This window comes from Toxotes jaculatrix, chromosome 11, assembly GCF_017976425.1.
Source record: "Toxotes jaculatrix isolate fToxJac2 chromosome 11, fToxJac2.pri, whole genome shotgun sequence".
In the NCBI taxonomy this organism is placed as follows: domain Eukaryota; kingdom Metazoa; phylum Chordata; class Actinopteri; family Toxotidae; genus Toxotes; species Toxotes jaculatrix.
In genome coordinates, this window is record NC_054404.1 from 24,674,511 (window position 1) to 24,691,181 (window position 16,671).

At 40.3% G+C, this 16,671-nt stretch overlaps 1 protein-coding gene across 1 annotated transcript in view; it reads right to left on the minus strand.

Moving 5' to 3' along the window:
- Positions 1 to 641: 641 nt before the first annotated feature.
- Positions 642 to 16,671, minus strand: part of LOC121189282 (protocadherin Fat 4-like) — a 46,375-nt gene continuing 30,345 nt past the window's right edge. Inside the window, exons 26-51 of the mRNA XM_041049238.1 lie at positions 15,340 to 15,495; positions 14,688 to 14,832; positions 13,890 to 14,062; positions 13,627 to 13,755; positions 12,897 to 13,037; positions 12,183 to 12,338; positions 11,535 to 11,679; positions 10,745 to 10,917; positions 10,482 to 10,610; positions 9,752 to 9,892; positions 9,048 to 9,203; positions 8,396 to 8,540; positions 7,598 to 7,770; positions 7,337 to 7,465; positions 6,607 to 6,747; positions 5,918 to 6,073; positions 5,256 to 5,400; positions 4,454 to 4,626; positions 4,179 to 4,307; positions 3,449 to 3,589; positions 2,772 to 2,927; positions 2,124 to 2,268; positions 1,333 to 1,505; positions 1,024 to 1,152; positions 754 to 816; positions 642 to 659 (exon numbers count right to left, since the gene is read on the minus strand). Of these exons, the coding sequence (XP_040905172.1) occupies positions 642 to 659; positions 754 to 816; positions 1,024 to 1,152; positions 1,333 to 1,505; positions 2,124 to 2,268; positions 2,772 to 2,927; positions 3,449 to 3,589; positions 4,179 to 4,307; positions 4,454 to 4,626; positions 5,256 to 5,400; positions 5,918 to 6,073; positions 6,607 to 6,747; positions 7,337 to 7,465; positions 7,598 to 7,770; positions 8,396 to 8,540; positions 9,048 to 9,203; positions 9,752 to 9,892; positions 10,482 to 10,610; positions 10,745 to 10,917; positions 11,535 to 11,679; positions 12,183 to 12,338; positions 12,897 to 13,037; positions 13,627 to 13,755; positions 13,890 to 14,062; positions 14,688 to 14,832; positions 15,340 to 15,495 (3,660 nt within the window). The remainder of the gene's footprint in view (positions 660 to 753; positions 817 to 1,023; positions 1,153 to 1,332; positions 1,506 to 2,123; positions 2,269 to 2,771; positions 2,928 to 3,448; positions 3,590 to 4,178; positions 4,308 to 4,453; positions 4,627 to 5,255; positions 5,401 to 5,917; positions 6,074 to 6,606; positions 6,748 to 7,336; positions 7,466 to 7,597; positions 7,771 to 8,395; positions 8,541 to 9,047; positions 9,204 to 9,751; positions 9,893 to 10,481; positions 10,611 to 10,744; positions 10,918 to 11,534; positions 11,680 to 12,182; positions 12,339 to 12,896; positions 13,038 to 13,626; positions 13,756 to 13,889; positions 14,063 to 14,687; positions 14,833 to 15,339; positions 15,496 to 16,671) is intronic.

A 16,671-nucleotide genomic window follows, 5' to 3' on the forward strand; every position in this document is an offset into this window, starting at 1 on the left:
ATAATGATCATCATGATACATTTTTTTGATCATCATGATAATGTGATAATACATATATTTTTGTAATCTTAGAAAATGCAATTAAGGATCCCAGGATCACTCGTGCAATGGGCCTCTGCAAGAAACTGGTCAGCATCTTCTCCTACAGCTGGAGAAAAAAGAGGGAGCTGACCGAGACACAGAAGAAGCTGAATCTTCTTGCACTGGAGTTTGTTGTGGCATTGAGTACACTACCACATAGTTTTTTTTATATTTATTTTTATTTATTATTTGCATATATATTATTTATATATTTTTTTCACTTTAATTCATTTTTGTCAGTTTAGCTGTAATTAAACATTAGCCATTGCATTCAATAAAAGCAAATTCTAAAATTGTTTTGAATAATCGTGATTTCAATATGAATCATAATAATCGTGATATTGATTTTTGCCATAATCAAGCAGCCCATTCTCACAGTATACTCAAGATTAAAGACATTTTAGGGTCATCTATCCATGGAACACGCCCATTGCACACCACTTCGTTCCCGGTGCAGTCACACACTTTGGCCAGGACGGTGCTATCCTGCGACTCTCCCCCGGTGTCTGCAACTCTCAGGACCACAGTGTACTCTCCACTGGGCAGCTCAGTGGCTAAATTTAGGATGATGCCGTTTTCTGCGACAATGAGGAAAACAGAGGAACATTTAGTTTATAACTGCATTGTTACATGTCACTATATGTCTTAAGAATTTGGCTTTCTCTCTAGTACCAGTGTTACTGACAACGTAGCGACCAGCACGCCCACTTTATTTTCCTCGACTGTTGCCTCATACTGTGAGTAAGGGATGTGTGTAAGAGCAAAACAGACAGAGAAAGTGAAGATTGGACAAAATCCTGTCTGTGTTGCTAGCTTACTAACTAAGTAACAGTAAATTCTGATTGGTCCTTATTTCATTGTCTGTGTCATCATAAAGTTTAGCTCATGATTTCCCTGGAAGTAGGTAAAGTAAATTTTGAGTCACATGTATGTTGTACTTACAGAGGGTTGAGTGAAGACCGGGGCGTTGTCATTGCTATCTGTTACTGTGAGGATTACTTTGGCCTGTGCGGACAACCCTTCTCCCTGTGTGTCTGCTGCCCGTACAACCAGAGTGTACTTTGGGTATTTCTGTTGGAGGAGACATACAATGAGTTTAACTCAACAGCTGGAAGGCTTAAACACTCTTCTTTTTATGACTAAATACTTGCAAAATGAACAACTTTTGTTTAGGTTCCTGTGTTTTTGTTGTTTTTTTTGTTCAGATCATGTCAACAGTTTGGAGTGACAGCACGTCAAGGAAAACCTCACCTCTCTGTCAAGCCCACCAGCACTGACTCTGATGGCTCCAGTCACTGGGTTGATTTCAAACAGGTTGTTACTGGGCAGCTGTGGCTCCTGGCTTATAATACGGTAGCGGATATCTGAGTTGTCATTATTTGGCTCGTCAGCATCGGTGGCTGTGACCGTAATCACCTCAAAATCTGGACAGAGGGAATTCAGACATATTAATTAAGTACAGAGGTTCCTCTAAGTATTCACAGCTCTTCATTAAAGAGGTGATTCACACATGTATGTTTCCTTTCCAACCTAACAATCCACCTGGTGATTGTGGTGTGCATGGTATGTCAGTAAGCCTGTCCCCATATAATGGACTCAAATGACCCACAAATATACCAACCAAGGGAAAAGACTATGATTCAATGTGCAGACAGAAAACAAGAGGCAGATTTTAGACAACTGCTAGATGAGAGTAATGACCTGAGTGCTGCCCTAAGTTGTTTATGGTTTGACAATCTGACACACTGCATGGTCCTCTCCACACAATTCCCTGTTTGGTGAATAAAGGAAGATTTCTATGTAATTAATAAGATGAGGGGGCTCTGGCTTAATCAGAGGGCTCACTTCAGTGATGCACACTCATTTTTTTCAGCTGACATTTTTATTCTTCAACTGATTCATCATCTTCCTCATTTTTCTGTACTACTACTCTACTATGTCAAAGTTTAGGACAGACATTAGCAGCTGTTTTCTCTGCTAAAAGTGAAACTAAACAGCAACCGACATGTTTTTCAGGCTTCAATAAAACTCACTGACAGTACCTTTGGCTGACGCCTCAGGAACGGTTCCCAGGAAGGTATCTTGAGTGAATACAGGCCTGTTGTCATTCTGGTCAATTACATTCACTATAATATCCATAGGATCCTCAGCATTTCCTGAACCATCTGCCACAGCATGCGCTTGTAGCTGCACAGAGGCAAACACATTTATATTATAATACTGTACATAGAGGAATAATTCATGAGGATCTTTTCATTCCATATCACTAGAGAATGTGTGCAGGTGATGGGATGCACATTCCAGCTACTGGTTTTACACTAAACCACTGGTGGCAGTAACATGCCACGATAGGCAGTGCAAAAGAAGACTGTCATCAAGTAAACACAGCTGTAAACAACACAGCACTTTAAATTACTTGATGACAATTCAGGGTTCCACAGCAAAGGGTCTGGATACTTTTGTAAAAGAGAGAGATTAGTTTTTGATTTTTAATATATTTGAAAAAAAAAAACTGATAAATCACTGATAAAAATGGCAACTCATTGTACTTTCACATTTACATTAGCAGGACATGATTTGAGGGGAAACTGAGTGCAAAATGTGCTCAGGTGGGTTTTTCTATGACTGTCTCATCACAAAAGAGTGACAAAAAGTGTGTATGTAAAAGTAATATCAGAGATGGTGCTTACCATGTACCTGGCCACCCTCTCTCTGTCCAGTGGCTGTGTGACATAAAGAATACCAGTGTTTCTGTCCATGGTGAAAAGGCCAACAGGATCCTGATCAGCTCCTGAACCAGTGATGCTGTAATAGATCTTCTTTATTTTATCTTCCAAGGAACGGATCTGGACAAAACACACCAGCTCTGAGTTATACCACTGTCACTGGCTACAACCATAGTTTCAATAATGGAAAACAATTGTAACAACAGTAAAGAAGTTGTGCAGAGACCTCTGACAGTTTGCTGCATTTACATTTCTGAGGTACAGAAACAAAGAGTGGCCTAGTTACACTATTCTATATCCTGTGTTTTAGATCAAGTCAATTATCTTGTGATCTCTGGATAAGAGCTTTCTATCACATCAAACATGGTGCACCTGTGAACAACTTAATTTTCTCATTATTGCAAGGAAACAACATAAAAACACTGTCATAAAAAAAACGACTTTGTTGCCCTGAGAAACCAGTTAATTAAATTTTTCATTCAATATCTCAGGGTTAATAAATAATCGTCACTATGGTTTCACTTAGGGAGGAGTGAGGGTTTCCACAGTGACTGCAGAGGAAACCAACATGAAGACATCCTTCACACAATCAAATATTCCAAATCCAGTTCAGTCTCACAAGGGGCTGTAGTTCCACTTACTTGAACTACATGACTTGGAAAGGGTCCTCTGTTATTCTCAGGAATATTGATGGGAGGAATGACCCAGTCTCTCTTCCTTCTCCTCAGCCCATCAGCAGACTTGGGGAAATGCAGAACAGGTACTGGTGGATTGGTTTCACTCTAGGATAAAAATGTAAAAATACAGTCACCAAGGGGTTGAATAGTACAACACTCCTATAAATAAACCAACTGCAAAAAAATGCTCTAATCTGACAGCAGGCATCAGCATTAGCTTAAAATGTTTTATCACGAGCCAACCTCATAGCTGATAGCTAGTTAGGTTACATAGTATATAAGTATATACTTAGTGAGTTGACTCCCAGCTGGCCAAACCATTAACTACATTTCAGTCCCTGCTCTCCCCGCTTTAACTTGACCCTGTTACCATCCAAGGTGTACCCCTGTCCAGGGTTTACCCCACCTCTTAACCAGTGGCTCAGACTCTGCTCTGCTCTAATAAATGAGCAGATAAACATATTGTTTAATCAATTCCATGCAAATGTTGCTGTTGTGTTTGTGGAGAGGTGAAAAAAAGTGATGACACTGCAAAAATGTTTGTACACAGAGTGTAGCTCTGACTACAGCGCAATGCACATTGCTTTAGTATGGCAGGATCTAGCCATGGTTGATAAGCTGTGACTGAACGATTGTTCTATGGGTAGTGGTTTATCACAAAGTAAATTTTGAGTCACATGTATGTTGTACTTACAGAGGGTTGAGCGAAGACCGAGGCGTTGTCACTGCTATCTGTTACAGTGAGGATTACTTTGGCCTCTGCGGACAACCCTTCTCCCTGTGTGTCTGCTGCCCGTACAACCAGAGTGTAGTTTGGGAATTTCTGTTGGAGGAGACATACAATGAGTTTAACTCATCAGCTGGAAGGCTTAAACACTGGCTTAAACACTCTGCCATCATTTACTCAACTCATGTTGCATATTGTTGACAGCACGTCAAGAAAGGCAAAATATGTTTTAAAAACCTCACCTCTCTGTCAAGCCCACCAGCACTGACTCTGATGGCTCCAGTCACTGGGTTGATTTCAAACAGGTTGTTACTGGGCAGCTGCGGCTCCTGGCTCACAATACTGTAGCGGATATCTGAGTTGTCATTATTTGGCTCGTCAGCATCGGCGGCTGTGACCGTAATCACCTCAAAATCTGGACAGAGGGAATTCAGACATATTAATTAAGTACAGAGGTTCCTCTAAGTATTCACAGCTCTTCATTAAAGAGGTGATTCACACATGTATGTTTCCTTTCCAACCTAACAACCCACCTGGTGACTGTGGTGTGCATGGTATGTCAGTAAGCCTGTCCCCATATAAAAGACTCAAATGACCCACAAATATACCAACCAAGGTAAAAAACTATGATTCAATGTGCAGACAGAAAACAAGAGGCAGATTTTAGACAACTGCTAGACGAGAGTAATGACCTGAGTGGTGCCCTAAGTTGTTTATGGTTTGACAATCTGACACACTGCATGGTCCTCTCCACAGAATTCCCTGTTTGGTGAATAAAGGAAGATTTCTATGTAATTAATAAGATGAGGGGGCTCTGGCTTAATCAGAGGGCTCACTTCAGTGATGCACACTCATTTTTTTCAGCTGACATTTTTATTCTTCAACTGATTCATCATCTTCCTCATTTTTCTGTACTACTACTCTACTATGTCAAAGTTTAGGACAGACATTAGCAGCCGTTTTCTCTGCTAAAAGTGAAACTACAACAATGTTGAACAGCAACCAACATGTTTTTCAGGCTTAAATAAAACTCACTGACAGTACCTTTGGCTGACGCCTCAGGAACGGTTCCCAGGAAGGTATCTTGAGTGAATACAGGCCTGTTGTCATTCTGGTCAATTACATTCAGTATAATATCCATAGGATCCTCAGCATTTCCTGAACCATCTGCCACAGCATGCGCTTGTAGCTGCACAGAGGCAAACACATTTATATTATAATACTGTACATAGAGGAATAATTCACAAGGATGTTTTCATTCCATATCACTAGAGAATGTGTACAGGTGATGGGATGCACATTCCAGCTACTGGTTTTACACTAAACCACTGGTGGCAGGAACGTGCCACGATAGGCAGTGCAAAAGAAGACTGTCATCAAGTAAACACAGCTGTAAACAACACAGCACTTTAAATTACTTGATGACAATTCAGGGTTCCACAGCAAAGGGTCTGGATACTTTTGTAAAAGAGATATATTAGTTTTTGATTTTTAATATATTTGAAAAAAAAAAATCTGAACATGTTTTGACTTTGTTATTACAGATATGTATCACTGATAAAAATGGCAACTCATTGTACTTTCACATTTACATCAGCAGGACATGATTTGAGGGGAAAAAATGTGTTCAGGTGCGTTTTTCTGTCTCACCACAGAAAAGTGACAAAAAGTGTGTATGTAAAAGTAATATCAGAGATGGTGCTTACCATGTACTTGGCCACCTTCTCTCTGTCCAGTGGCTGTGTGACATAGAGAATACCAGTGTTTCTGTCCATGGTGAAAAGGCCAACAGGATCCTGATCAGCTCCTGAACCAGTGATGCTGTAATAGATCTTCTTTATTTTATCTTCCAAGGAACGGATCTGGACAAAACACACCAGCTCTGAGTTATATCACTGTCACTGACTACAACCATAGTTTCAATAATGGAAAACAATTGTAACAACAGTAAAGAAGTTGTGCAGAGGCCTCTGACAGTTTGCAGCATTTACATTTCTGAGGAACAGAAACAAAGAGTGGCCTCGTTACACTATTCTATATCCTGTGTTTTAGATCAAGTCAATTATCTTGTGATCTCTGGATAAGAGCATTCTATCACATCAAACATGGTGCACCTGTGAACAACTTAATTTTCTCATTATTGCAAGGAAACAACATAAAAACACTGTCATAAAAAAAACGACTTTGTTGCCCTGAGAAAGCAGTTAATTAACTTTTTCATTCAATATCTCAGGGTTAATAAATAATTGTCACTATGGTTTCACTTAGGGAGGAGTGAGGGTTTCCACAGTGACTGCAGAGGAAACCAACATGAAGACATCCTTCACACAATCAAATATTCCAAATCCAGTTCAGTATCAAATTCTCAGTCACAAGGGGCTGTAGTTCCACTTACCTGAACTACATGACTTGGAAAGGGTCCTCTGTTATTCTCAGCAACACTGATGGGAGGAATGACCCAGTCTCTCTTCCTTCTCCTCAGCCCATCAGCAGACTTGGGGAAATGCAGAACAGGTACTGGTGGATTGGCTTCACTCTAGGATAAAAATGTAAAAATACAGTCACCAAGGGGTTGAATAGTATAACACTCCTATAAATAAACCAACTGCAAAGAAATGCTCTAATCTGACAGCAGGCATCAGCATTAGCTTAAAATGTTTTATCACGAGCCAACCTCAGAGCTGATAGCTAGTTAGGTTACATAGTATATAAGTATATACTCAGTGAGTTGACTCCCAGCTGGCCAAACCATTAACTACATTTCAGTCCCTGCTCTCCCCGCTTTAACTTGACCCTGTTACCATCCAAGGTGTACCCCTGTCCAGGGTTTACCCCACCTCTTAACCAGTGGCTCAGACTCTGCTCTGCTCTAATAAATGAGCAGATAAATATATTGTTTAATCAATTCCATGCAAATGTTGCTGTTGTGTTTGTGGAGAGGTGAAAAAAAGTGATGACACTGCAAAAATGTTTGTACACAGAGTGTAGCTCTGACTACAGCGCAATGCACATTGCTTTAGTATGGCAGGATCTAGCCATGGTTGATAAGCTGTGACTGAACGATTGTTCTATGGGTAGTGGTTTATCACAAACTAAATTTTGAGTCACATGTATGTTGTACTTACAGAGGGTTGAGCGAAGACCGAGGCGTTGTCATTGCTATCTGTTACAGTGAGGATTACTTTGGCCTCTGCAGACAACCCTTCTCCCTGTGTGTCTGCTGCCCGTACAACCAGAGTGTAGTTTGGGAATTTCTGTTGGAGGAGACATACAATGAGTTTAACTCATCAGCTGGAAGGCTTAAACACTCTGCCATCATTTACTCAACTCATGTTGCATGTTGTTGACAGAACGTCAAGAAAGGCAAAATATGTTTTAAACCTCACCTCTCTGTCAAGCCCACCAGCACTGACTCTGATGGCTCCAGTCACTGGGTTGATTTCAAACAGGTTGTTACTGGGCAGCTGCGGCTCCTGGCTCACAATACTGTAGCGGATATCTGAGTTGTCATTATTTGGCTCGTCAGCATCGGCGGCTGTGACCGTAATCACCTCAAAATCTGGACAGAGGGAATTCAGACATATTAAGTACAGAGGTTCCTCTAAGTATTCACAGCTCTTCATTAAAGAGGTGATTCACACATGTATGTTTCCTTTCCAACCTAACAACCCACCTGGTGATTGTGGTGTGCATGGTATGTCAGTAAGCCTGTCCCCATATAATAGACTCAAATGACCCACAAATATACCAACCAAGGTAAAAAACTATGATTCAATGTGCAGACAGAAAACAAGAGGCAGATTTTAGACAACTGCTAGATGAGAGTAATGACCTGAGTGGTGCCCTAAGTTGTTTATGGTTTGACAATCTGACACACTGCATGGTCCTCTCCACACAATTCCCTGTTTGGTGAATAAAGGAAGATTTCTATGTAATTAATAAGATGAGGGGGCTCTGGCTTAATCAGAGGGCTCACTTCAGTGATGCACACTCATTTTTTTCAGCTGACATCTTTATTCTTCAACTGATTCATCATCTTCCTCATTTTTCTGTACTACTACTCTACTATGTCAAAGTTTAGGACAGACATTAGCAGCCGTTTTCTCTGCTAAAAGTGAAACTACAACAATGTTGAACAGCAACCAACATATTTTTCAGGCTTCAATAAAACTCACTGACAGTACCTTTGGCTGACGCCTCAGGAACGGTTCCCAGGAAGGTATCTTGAGTGAATACAGGGCTGTTGTCATTCTGGTCAATTACATTCACTATAATATCCATAGGCTCCTCAGCATTTCCTGAACCATCTGCCACAACATGCGCTTGTAGCTGCACAGAGGCAAACACATTTATATTATAATACTGTACATAAAGGAATAATTCATGAGGATCTTTTCATTCCATATCACTAGAGAATGTGTGCAGGTGATGGGATGCACATTCCAGCTACTGGTTTTACACTAAACCACTGGTGGCAGTAACATGCCACGATAGGCAGTGCAAAAGAAGACTGTCATCAAGTAAACACAGCTGTAAACAACACAGCACTTTAAATTACTTGATGACAATTCAGGGTTCCACAGCAAAGAGTCTGGATACTTTTGTAAAACAGAGAGATTAGTTTTTGATTTTTAATATATTTGAAAAAAAAAAAAAATCTGATAAATCATTGATAAAAATGGCAACTCATTGTACTTTCACATTTACATTAGCAGGACATGATTTGAGGGGAAACTGAGTGCAAAATGTGCTCAGGTGGGTTTTTCTATGACTGTCTCATCACAGAAAAGTGACAAAAAGTGTGTATGTAAAAGTAATATCAGAGATGGTGCTTACCATGTACCTGGCCACCTTCTCTCTGTCCAGTGGCTGTGTGACATAGAGAATACCAGTGTTTCTGTCCATGGTGAAAAGGCCAACAGGATCCTGATCAGCTCCTGGACCAGTGATGCTGTAATAGATCTTCTTTATTTTATCTTCACTGGAACGGATCTGGACAAAACACACCAGCTCTGAGTTATACCACTGTCACTGACTACAACCATAGTTTCGATAATGGAAAACAATTGTACCAAAATTAAAGAAGCTGTGCAGAGGCCTCTGACAGTTTGCTGCATTTAAATGTCTGAGGAACAGAAACAAAGAGTGGCCTAGTTACACTATTCTATATCCTGTGTTTTAGATCAAGTCAATTATCTTGTGATCTCTGGATAAGAGCTTTCTATCACATCAAACATGGTGCACCTGTGAACAACTTAATTTTCTCATTATTGCAAGGAAACAACCGTTTGATTTCTCCTGATAACAGAATTCTTCAACCACTGTCATAAAAAAAACAACTTTGTTGCCCTGAGAAAGCAGTTAATTAAATTTTTCATTCAATATCTCGGGGTTAATAAATAATTGTCACTATGGTTTCACTTAGGGAGGAGTGAGGGTTTCCACAGTGACTACAGAGGAAACCAACATGAAGACATCCTTCACACAATCAAATATTCCAAATCCAGTTCAGTCTCACAAGGGGCTGTAGTTCCACTTACCTGAACTACATTACTCGGAAAAGGTCCTCTGTTATTCTCAGGAACGTTGATGGGAGGAATGACCCAGTCTCTCTTCCTTCTCCTCAGCCCATCAGCAGACTTGGGGAAATGCAGAACAGGTACTGGTGGATTGGCTTCACTCTAGGATAAAAACGTAAAAATACAGTCACCAAAGGGCTGAATAGTATAACACTCCTATAAATAAACCAACTGCAAAGAAATGCTCTAATCTGACAGCAGGCATCAGCATTAGCTTAAAATGTTTTATCACGAGCCAACCTCATAGCTGATAGCTAGTTAGGTTACATAGTATATAAGTATATACTTAGTCAGTTGACTCCCAGCTGGCCAAACCATTAACTACATTTCAGTCCCTGCTCTCCCTGCTTTAACTTGACCCTGTTACCATCCAAGGTGTACCCCTGTCCAGGGTTTACCCCACCTCTTAACCAGTGGCTCAGACTCTGCTCTGCTCTAATAAATGAGCAGATAAACATATTGTTTATTCAATTCCATGCAAATGTTGCTGTTGTGTTTGTGGAGAGGTGAAAAAAAGTGATGACACTGCAAAAATGTTTGTACACAGAGTGTAGCTCTGACTACAGTGCAATGCACATTGCTTTAGTATGGCAGGATCTAGCCATGGTCGATAAGCTGTGACTGAACAATTGTTCTATGGGTAGTGGTTTATCACAAAGTAAATTTTGAGTCACATGTATGTTGTACTTACAGAGGGTTGAGTGAAGACCGGGGCGTTGTCATTGCTATCTGTTACAGTGAGGATTACTTTGGCCTCTGCAGACAACCCTTCTCCCTGTGTGTCTGCTGCCCGTACAACCAGAGTGTAGTTTGGGTATTTCTGTTGGAGGAGACATACAATGAGTTTAACTCATCAGCTGGAAGGCTTAAACACTCTGCCATCATTTACTCAACTCATGTTGCATGTTGTTCACAGCACGTCAAGAAAGGCAAAATATGTTTTAAAAACCTCACCTCTCTGTCAAGCCCACCAGCACTGACTCTGATGGCTCCAGTCACTGGGTTGATTTCAAACAGGTTGTTACTGGGCAGCTGCGGCTCCTGGCTTATAATACTGTAGCGGATATCTGAGTTGTCATTATTTGGCTCATCAGCATCGGCGGCTGTGACCGTAATCACCTCAAAATCTGGTCAGAGGGAATTCAGACATATTAATTAAGTACAGAGGTTCCTCTAAGTATTCACAGCTCTTCATTAAAGAGGTGATTCACACATGTATGTTTCCTTTCCAACCTAACAACCCACCTGGTGATTGTGGTGTGCATGGTATGTCAGTAAGCCTGTCCCCATATAATGGACTCAAATGACCCACAAATATACCAACCAAGGGAAAAACTATGATTCAATGTGCAGGCAGAAAACAAGAGGCAGATTTTAGACAACTGCTAGATGAGAGTAATGACCTGAGTGGTGCCCTAAGTTGTTTATGGTTTGACAATCTGACACACTGCATGGTCCTCTCCACAGAATTCCCTGTTTGGTGAATAAAGGAAGATTTCTATGTAATTAATAAGATGAGGGGGCTCTGGCTTAATCAGAGGGCTCACTTCAGTGATGCACACTCATTTTTTTCAGCTGACATCTTTATTCTTCAACTGATTCATCATCTTCCTCATTTTTCTGTACTACTACTCTACTATGTCAAAGTTTAGGACAGACATTAGCAGCTGTTTTCTCTGCTAAAAGTGAAACTAAACAGCAACCGACATGTTTTTCAGGCTTCAATAAAACTCACTGACAGTACCTTTGGCTGACGCCTCAGGAACGGTTCCCAGGAAGGTATCTTGAGTGAATACAGGCCTGTTGTCGTTCTGGTCAATTACATTCAGTATAATATCCATAGGATCCTCAGCATTTCCTGAACCATCTGCCACAGCATGCGCTTGTAGCTGCACAGAGGCAAACACATTTATATTATAATACTGTACATAGAGGAATAATTCATGAGGATGTTTTCATTCCATATCACTAGAGAATGTGTGCAGGCGATGGGACACACATTCCAGCTACTGGTTTTACACTAAACCACTGGTGGCAGTAACATGCCACGATAGGCAGTGCAAAAGAAGACTGTCATCAAGTAAACACAGCTGTAAACAACACAGCACTTTAAATTACTTGATGACAATTCAGGGTTCCACAGCAAAGGGTCTGGATACTTTTGTAAAAGAGAGATATTAGTTTTTGATTTTTAATATATTTGAAAAAAAAAAACTGATAAATCACTGATAAAAATGGCAACTCACTGTACTTTCACATTTACATTAGCAGGACATGATTTGAGGGGAAACTGAGTGCAAAATGTGCTCAGGTGGGTTTTTCTATGACTGTCTCATCACAAAAGAGTGACAAAAAGTGTATATGTAAAAGTAATATCAGAGATGGTGCTTACCATGTACCTGGCCACCTTCTCTCTGTCCAGTGGCTGTGTGACATAGAGAATACCAGTGTTTCTGTCCATGGTGAAAAGGCCAACAGGATCCTGATCAGCTCCTGGACCAGTGATGCTGTAATAGATCTTCTTTATTTTATCTTCCAAGGAACGGATCTGGACAAAACACACCAGCTCTGAGTTATACCACTGTCACTGACTACAACCATAGTTTCGATAATGGAAAACAATTGTACCAAAATTAAAGAAGCTGTGCAGAGGCCTCTGACAGTTTGCTGCATTTACATTTCTGAGGAACAGAAACAAAGAGTGGCCTAGTTACACTATTCTATATCCTGTGTTTTAGATCAAGTCAATTATCTTGTGATCTCTGGATAAGAGCATTCTATCACATCAAACATGGTGCACCTGTGAACAACTTAGTTTTCTCATTATTGCAAGGAAACAACCTTTGATTTCTCCTGATAACAGAATTCTTCAACCACTGTCATAAAAAAAGGACTTTGTTGCCCTGAGAAACCAGTTAATTAACTTTTTCATTCAATATCTCAGGGTTAATAAATAATTGTCACTATGGTTTCACTTAGGCAGGAGTGAGGGTTTACACAGTGACTGCAGAGGAAACCAACATGAAGACATCCTTCACACAATCAAATACTCCAACTCCAGTTCAGTATCAAATTCTCAGTCACAAGGGGCTGTAGTTCCACTTACTTGAACTACATGACTTGGAAAGGGTCCTCTGTTATTCTCAGGAATATTGATGGGAGGAATGACCCAGTCTCTCTTCCTTCTCCTCAGCCCATCAGCAGACTTGGGGAAATGCAGAACAGGTACTGGTGGATTGGCTTCACTCTATGATAAAAATGTAAAAATACAGTCACCAAGGGGTTGAATAGTACAACACTCCTATGAATAAACCAACTGCAAAGAAATGCTCTAATCTGACAGCAGGTATCAGCATTAGCTTAAAATGTTTTATCACGAGCCAACCTCATAGCTGATAGCTGGTTAGGTTACATAGTATATAAGTATATACTCAGTGAGTTGACTCCCAGCTGGCCAAACCATTAACTACATTTCAGTCCCTGCTCTCCCTGCTTTAACTTGACCCTGTTACCATCCAAGGTGTACCCCTGTCCAGGGTTTACCCCACCTCTTAACCAGTGGCTCAGACTCTGCTCTGCTCTAATAAATGAGCAGATAAATATATTGTTTAATCAATTCCATGCAAATGTTGCTGTTGTGTTTGTGGAGAGGTGAAAAAAAGTGATGACACTGCAAAAATGTTTGTACACAGAGTGTAGCTCTGACTACAGCGCAATGCACATTGCTTTAGTATGGCAGGATCTAGCCATGGTTGATAAGCTGTGACTGAACGATTGTTCTATGGGTAGTGGTTTATCACAAAGTACATTTTGAGTCACATGTATGTTGTACTTACAGAGGGTTGAGCGAAGACCGAGGCGTTGTCACTGCTATCTGTTACAGTGAGGATTACTTTGGCCTCTGCGGACAACCCTTCTCCCTGTGTGTCTGCTGCCCGTACAACCAGAGTGTAGTTTGGGAATTTCTGTTGAAGGAGACATACAATGAGTTTAACTCATCAGCTGGAAGGCTTAAACACTCTGCCATCATTTACTCAACTCATGTTGCATGTTGTTGACAGCACGTCAAGAAAGGCAAAATATGTTTTAAAAACCTCACCTCTCTGTCAAGCCCACCAGCACTGACTCTGATGGCTCCAGTCACTGGGTTGATTTCAAACAGGTTGTTACTGGGAAGCTGCGGCTCCTGGCTCACAATACTGTAGCGGATATCTGAGTTGTCATTATTTGGCTCGTCAGCATCGGTGGCTGTGACCGTAATCACCTCAAAATCTGGACAGAGGGAATTCAGACATATTAATTACAGAGATTCCTCTAAGTATTCACAGCTCTTCATTAAAGAGGTGATTCACACATGTATGTTTCCTTTCCAACCTAACAATCCACCTGGTGATTGTGGTGTGCATGGTATGTCAGTAAGCCTGTCCCCATATAATGGACTCAAATGACCCACAAATATACCAACCAAGGGAAAAGACTATGATTCAATGTGCAGAGAGAAAACAAGAGGCAGATTTTAGACAACTGCTAGATGAGAGTAATGACCTGAGTGGTGCCCTAAGTTGTTTATGGTTTGACAATCTGACACACTGCATGGTCCTCTCCACAGAATTCCCTGTTTGGTGAATAAAGGAAGATTTCTATGTAATTAATAAGATGAGGGGGCTCTGGCTTAATCAGAGGGCTCACTTCAGTGATGCACACTCATTTTTTTCAGCTGACATTTTTATTCTTCAACTGATTCATCATCTTCCTCATTTTTCTGTATTACTACTCTACTATGTCAAAGTTTAGGACAGACATTAGCAGCTGTTTTCTCTGCTAAAAGTGAAACTACAACAATGTTGAACAGCAACCGACATGTTTTTCAGGCTTCAATAAAACTCACTGACAGTACCTTTGGCTGACGCCTCAGGAACGGTTCCCAGGAAGGTATCTTGAGTGAATACAGGGCTGTTGTCATTCTGGTCAATTACATTCACTATAATATCCATAGGCTCCTCAGCATTTCCTGAAACATCTGCCACAACATGCGCTTGTAGCTGCACAGAGGCAAACACATTTATATTATAATACTGTACATAGAGGAATAATTCATGAGGATGTTTTCATTCCATATCACTAGAGAATGTGTGCAGGTGATGGGACACACATTCCAGCTACTGGTTTTACACTAAACCACTGGTGGCAGTAACATGCCACGATAGGCAGTGCAAAAGAAGACTGTCATCAAGTAAACACAGCTGTAAACAACACAGCACTTTAAATTACTTGATGACAATTCAGGGTTCCACAGCAAAGGGTCTGGATACTTTTGTAAAAGAGAGATATTAGTTTTTGATTTTTAATATATTTGAAAAAAAAAAACAATCAGATAAATCACTGATAAAAATGGCAACTCATTGTACTTTCACATTTACATCAGCAGGACATGATTTGAGGGGAAACTGAGTGCAAAATGTGTTCAGGTGAGTTTTTCTATGACTGTCTCATCACAGAAAAGTGACAAAAAGTGTATATGTAAAAGTAATATCAGAGATGGTGCTTACCATGTACCTGGCCACCTTCTCTCTGTCCAGTGGCTGTGTGACATAGAGAATACCAGTGTTTCTGTCCATGGTGAAAAGGCCAACAGGATCCTGATCAGCTCCTGGACCAGTGATGCTGTAATAGATCTTCTTTATTCTATCTTCACTGGAACGGATCTGGACAAAACACACCAGGTCTAAGTTATACCACTGTCACTGACTACAACCATAGTTTCAATAATGGAAAACAATTGTAACTACAGTAAAGAAGTTGTTCAGAGGCCTCTGACAGTTTGCTGCATTTACATTTCTGAGGAACAGAAACGAAGAGTGGCCTAGTTACACTATTCTATATCCTGTGTTTTAGATCAAGTCAATTATCTTGTGATCTCTGGATAAGAGCATTCTATCACATCAAACATGGTGCATCTGTGAACAACTTAATTTTCTCATTATTGCAAGGAAAAAACATTTTGGTTCCTCCTGATAACAGAATTCTTCAAGAATAGAATAGAATGCCTTTTATTGTCATTGTACATCTTTTACATATACAACAAGATGGAAAGCATCTCCTTTCCAGTGCAACATGTGTAAATATACAACATAGTATATAAAATAAAATAAGATTAAGTTAAATAAGTTTAGATAAAATAAGTTTAGTGCAAGTCAAAATGTAAAGAAAGCTATACAACAATATGAAGAGAAAGAGAAAACACAAGGGGGGGTAAGGTGCACAGTTCAAGAGGTATGGGTAATTGCACATTAATGAATATTGCACAGTATACAGCTATTGCACAGTCAGTGGACAGAAGGAAGGAAGTCCGGGGGGTCGGGGGAATAGACTGTGGGGTTCAGTGCATGTGTGAGTTCAGTGTGGTTATGGCTTTCGGGAAAAAACTGTCTCTCAGTCTGTTAGTCTTTGTTCTGATGTGCCTGTAGCGCCTTCCTGAGGGCAACAGGTCAAACAGAGCAAAGCCAGGGTGGGAGCTGTTCTTGGTGATGCTCTTCAACCACTGTCATAAGAAAAACAACTTTGTTGCCCTGAAAAAACAGTTAATTAAATTTTTCATTCAATATCTCAGTGCTAATAAATAATTGTCACTATGGTTTCACTATGGTAAGAGCATTCTATCACATCAAACATGGTGCACCTGTGAACAACTTAATTTTCTCATTACTTCAAGGAAACAACCTTTGATTTCTCCTGATAGCAGAATTCTTCAACCACTGTCATAAAAAAAGGACTTTGTTGCCCTGAGAAACCAGTTAATTAAATTTTTCATTCAATATCTCAGGGTTAATAAATAATTGTCACTATGGTTTCACTTAGGGAGGAGTGAGGGTTTCCACAGT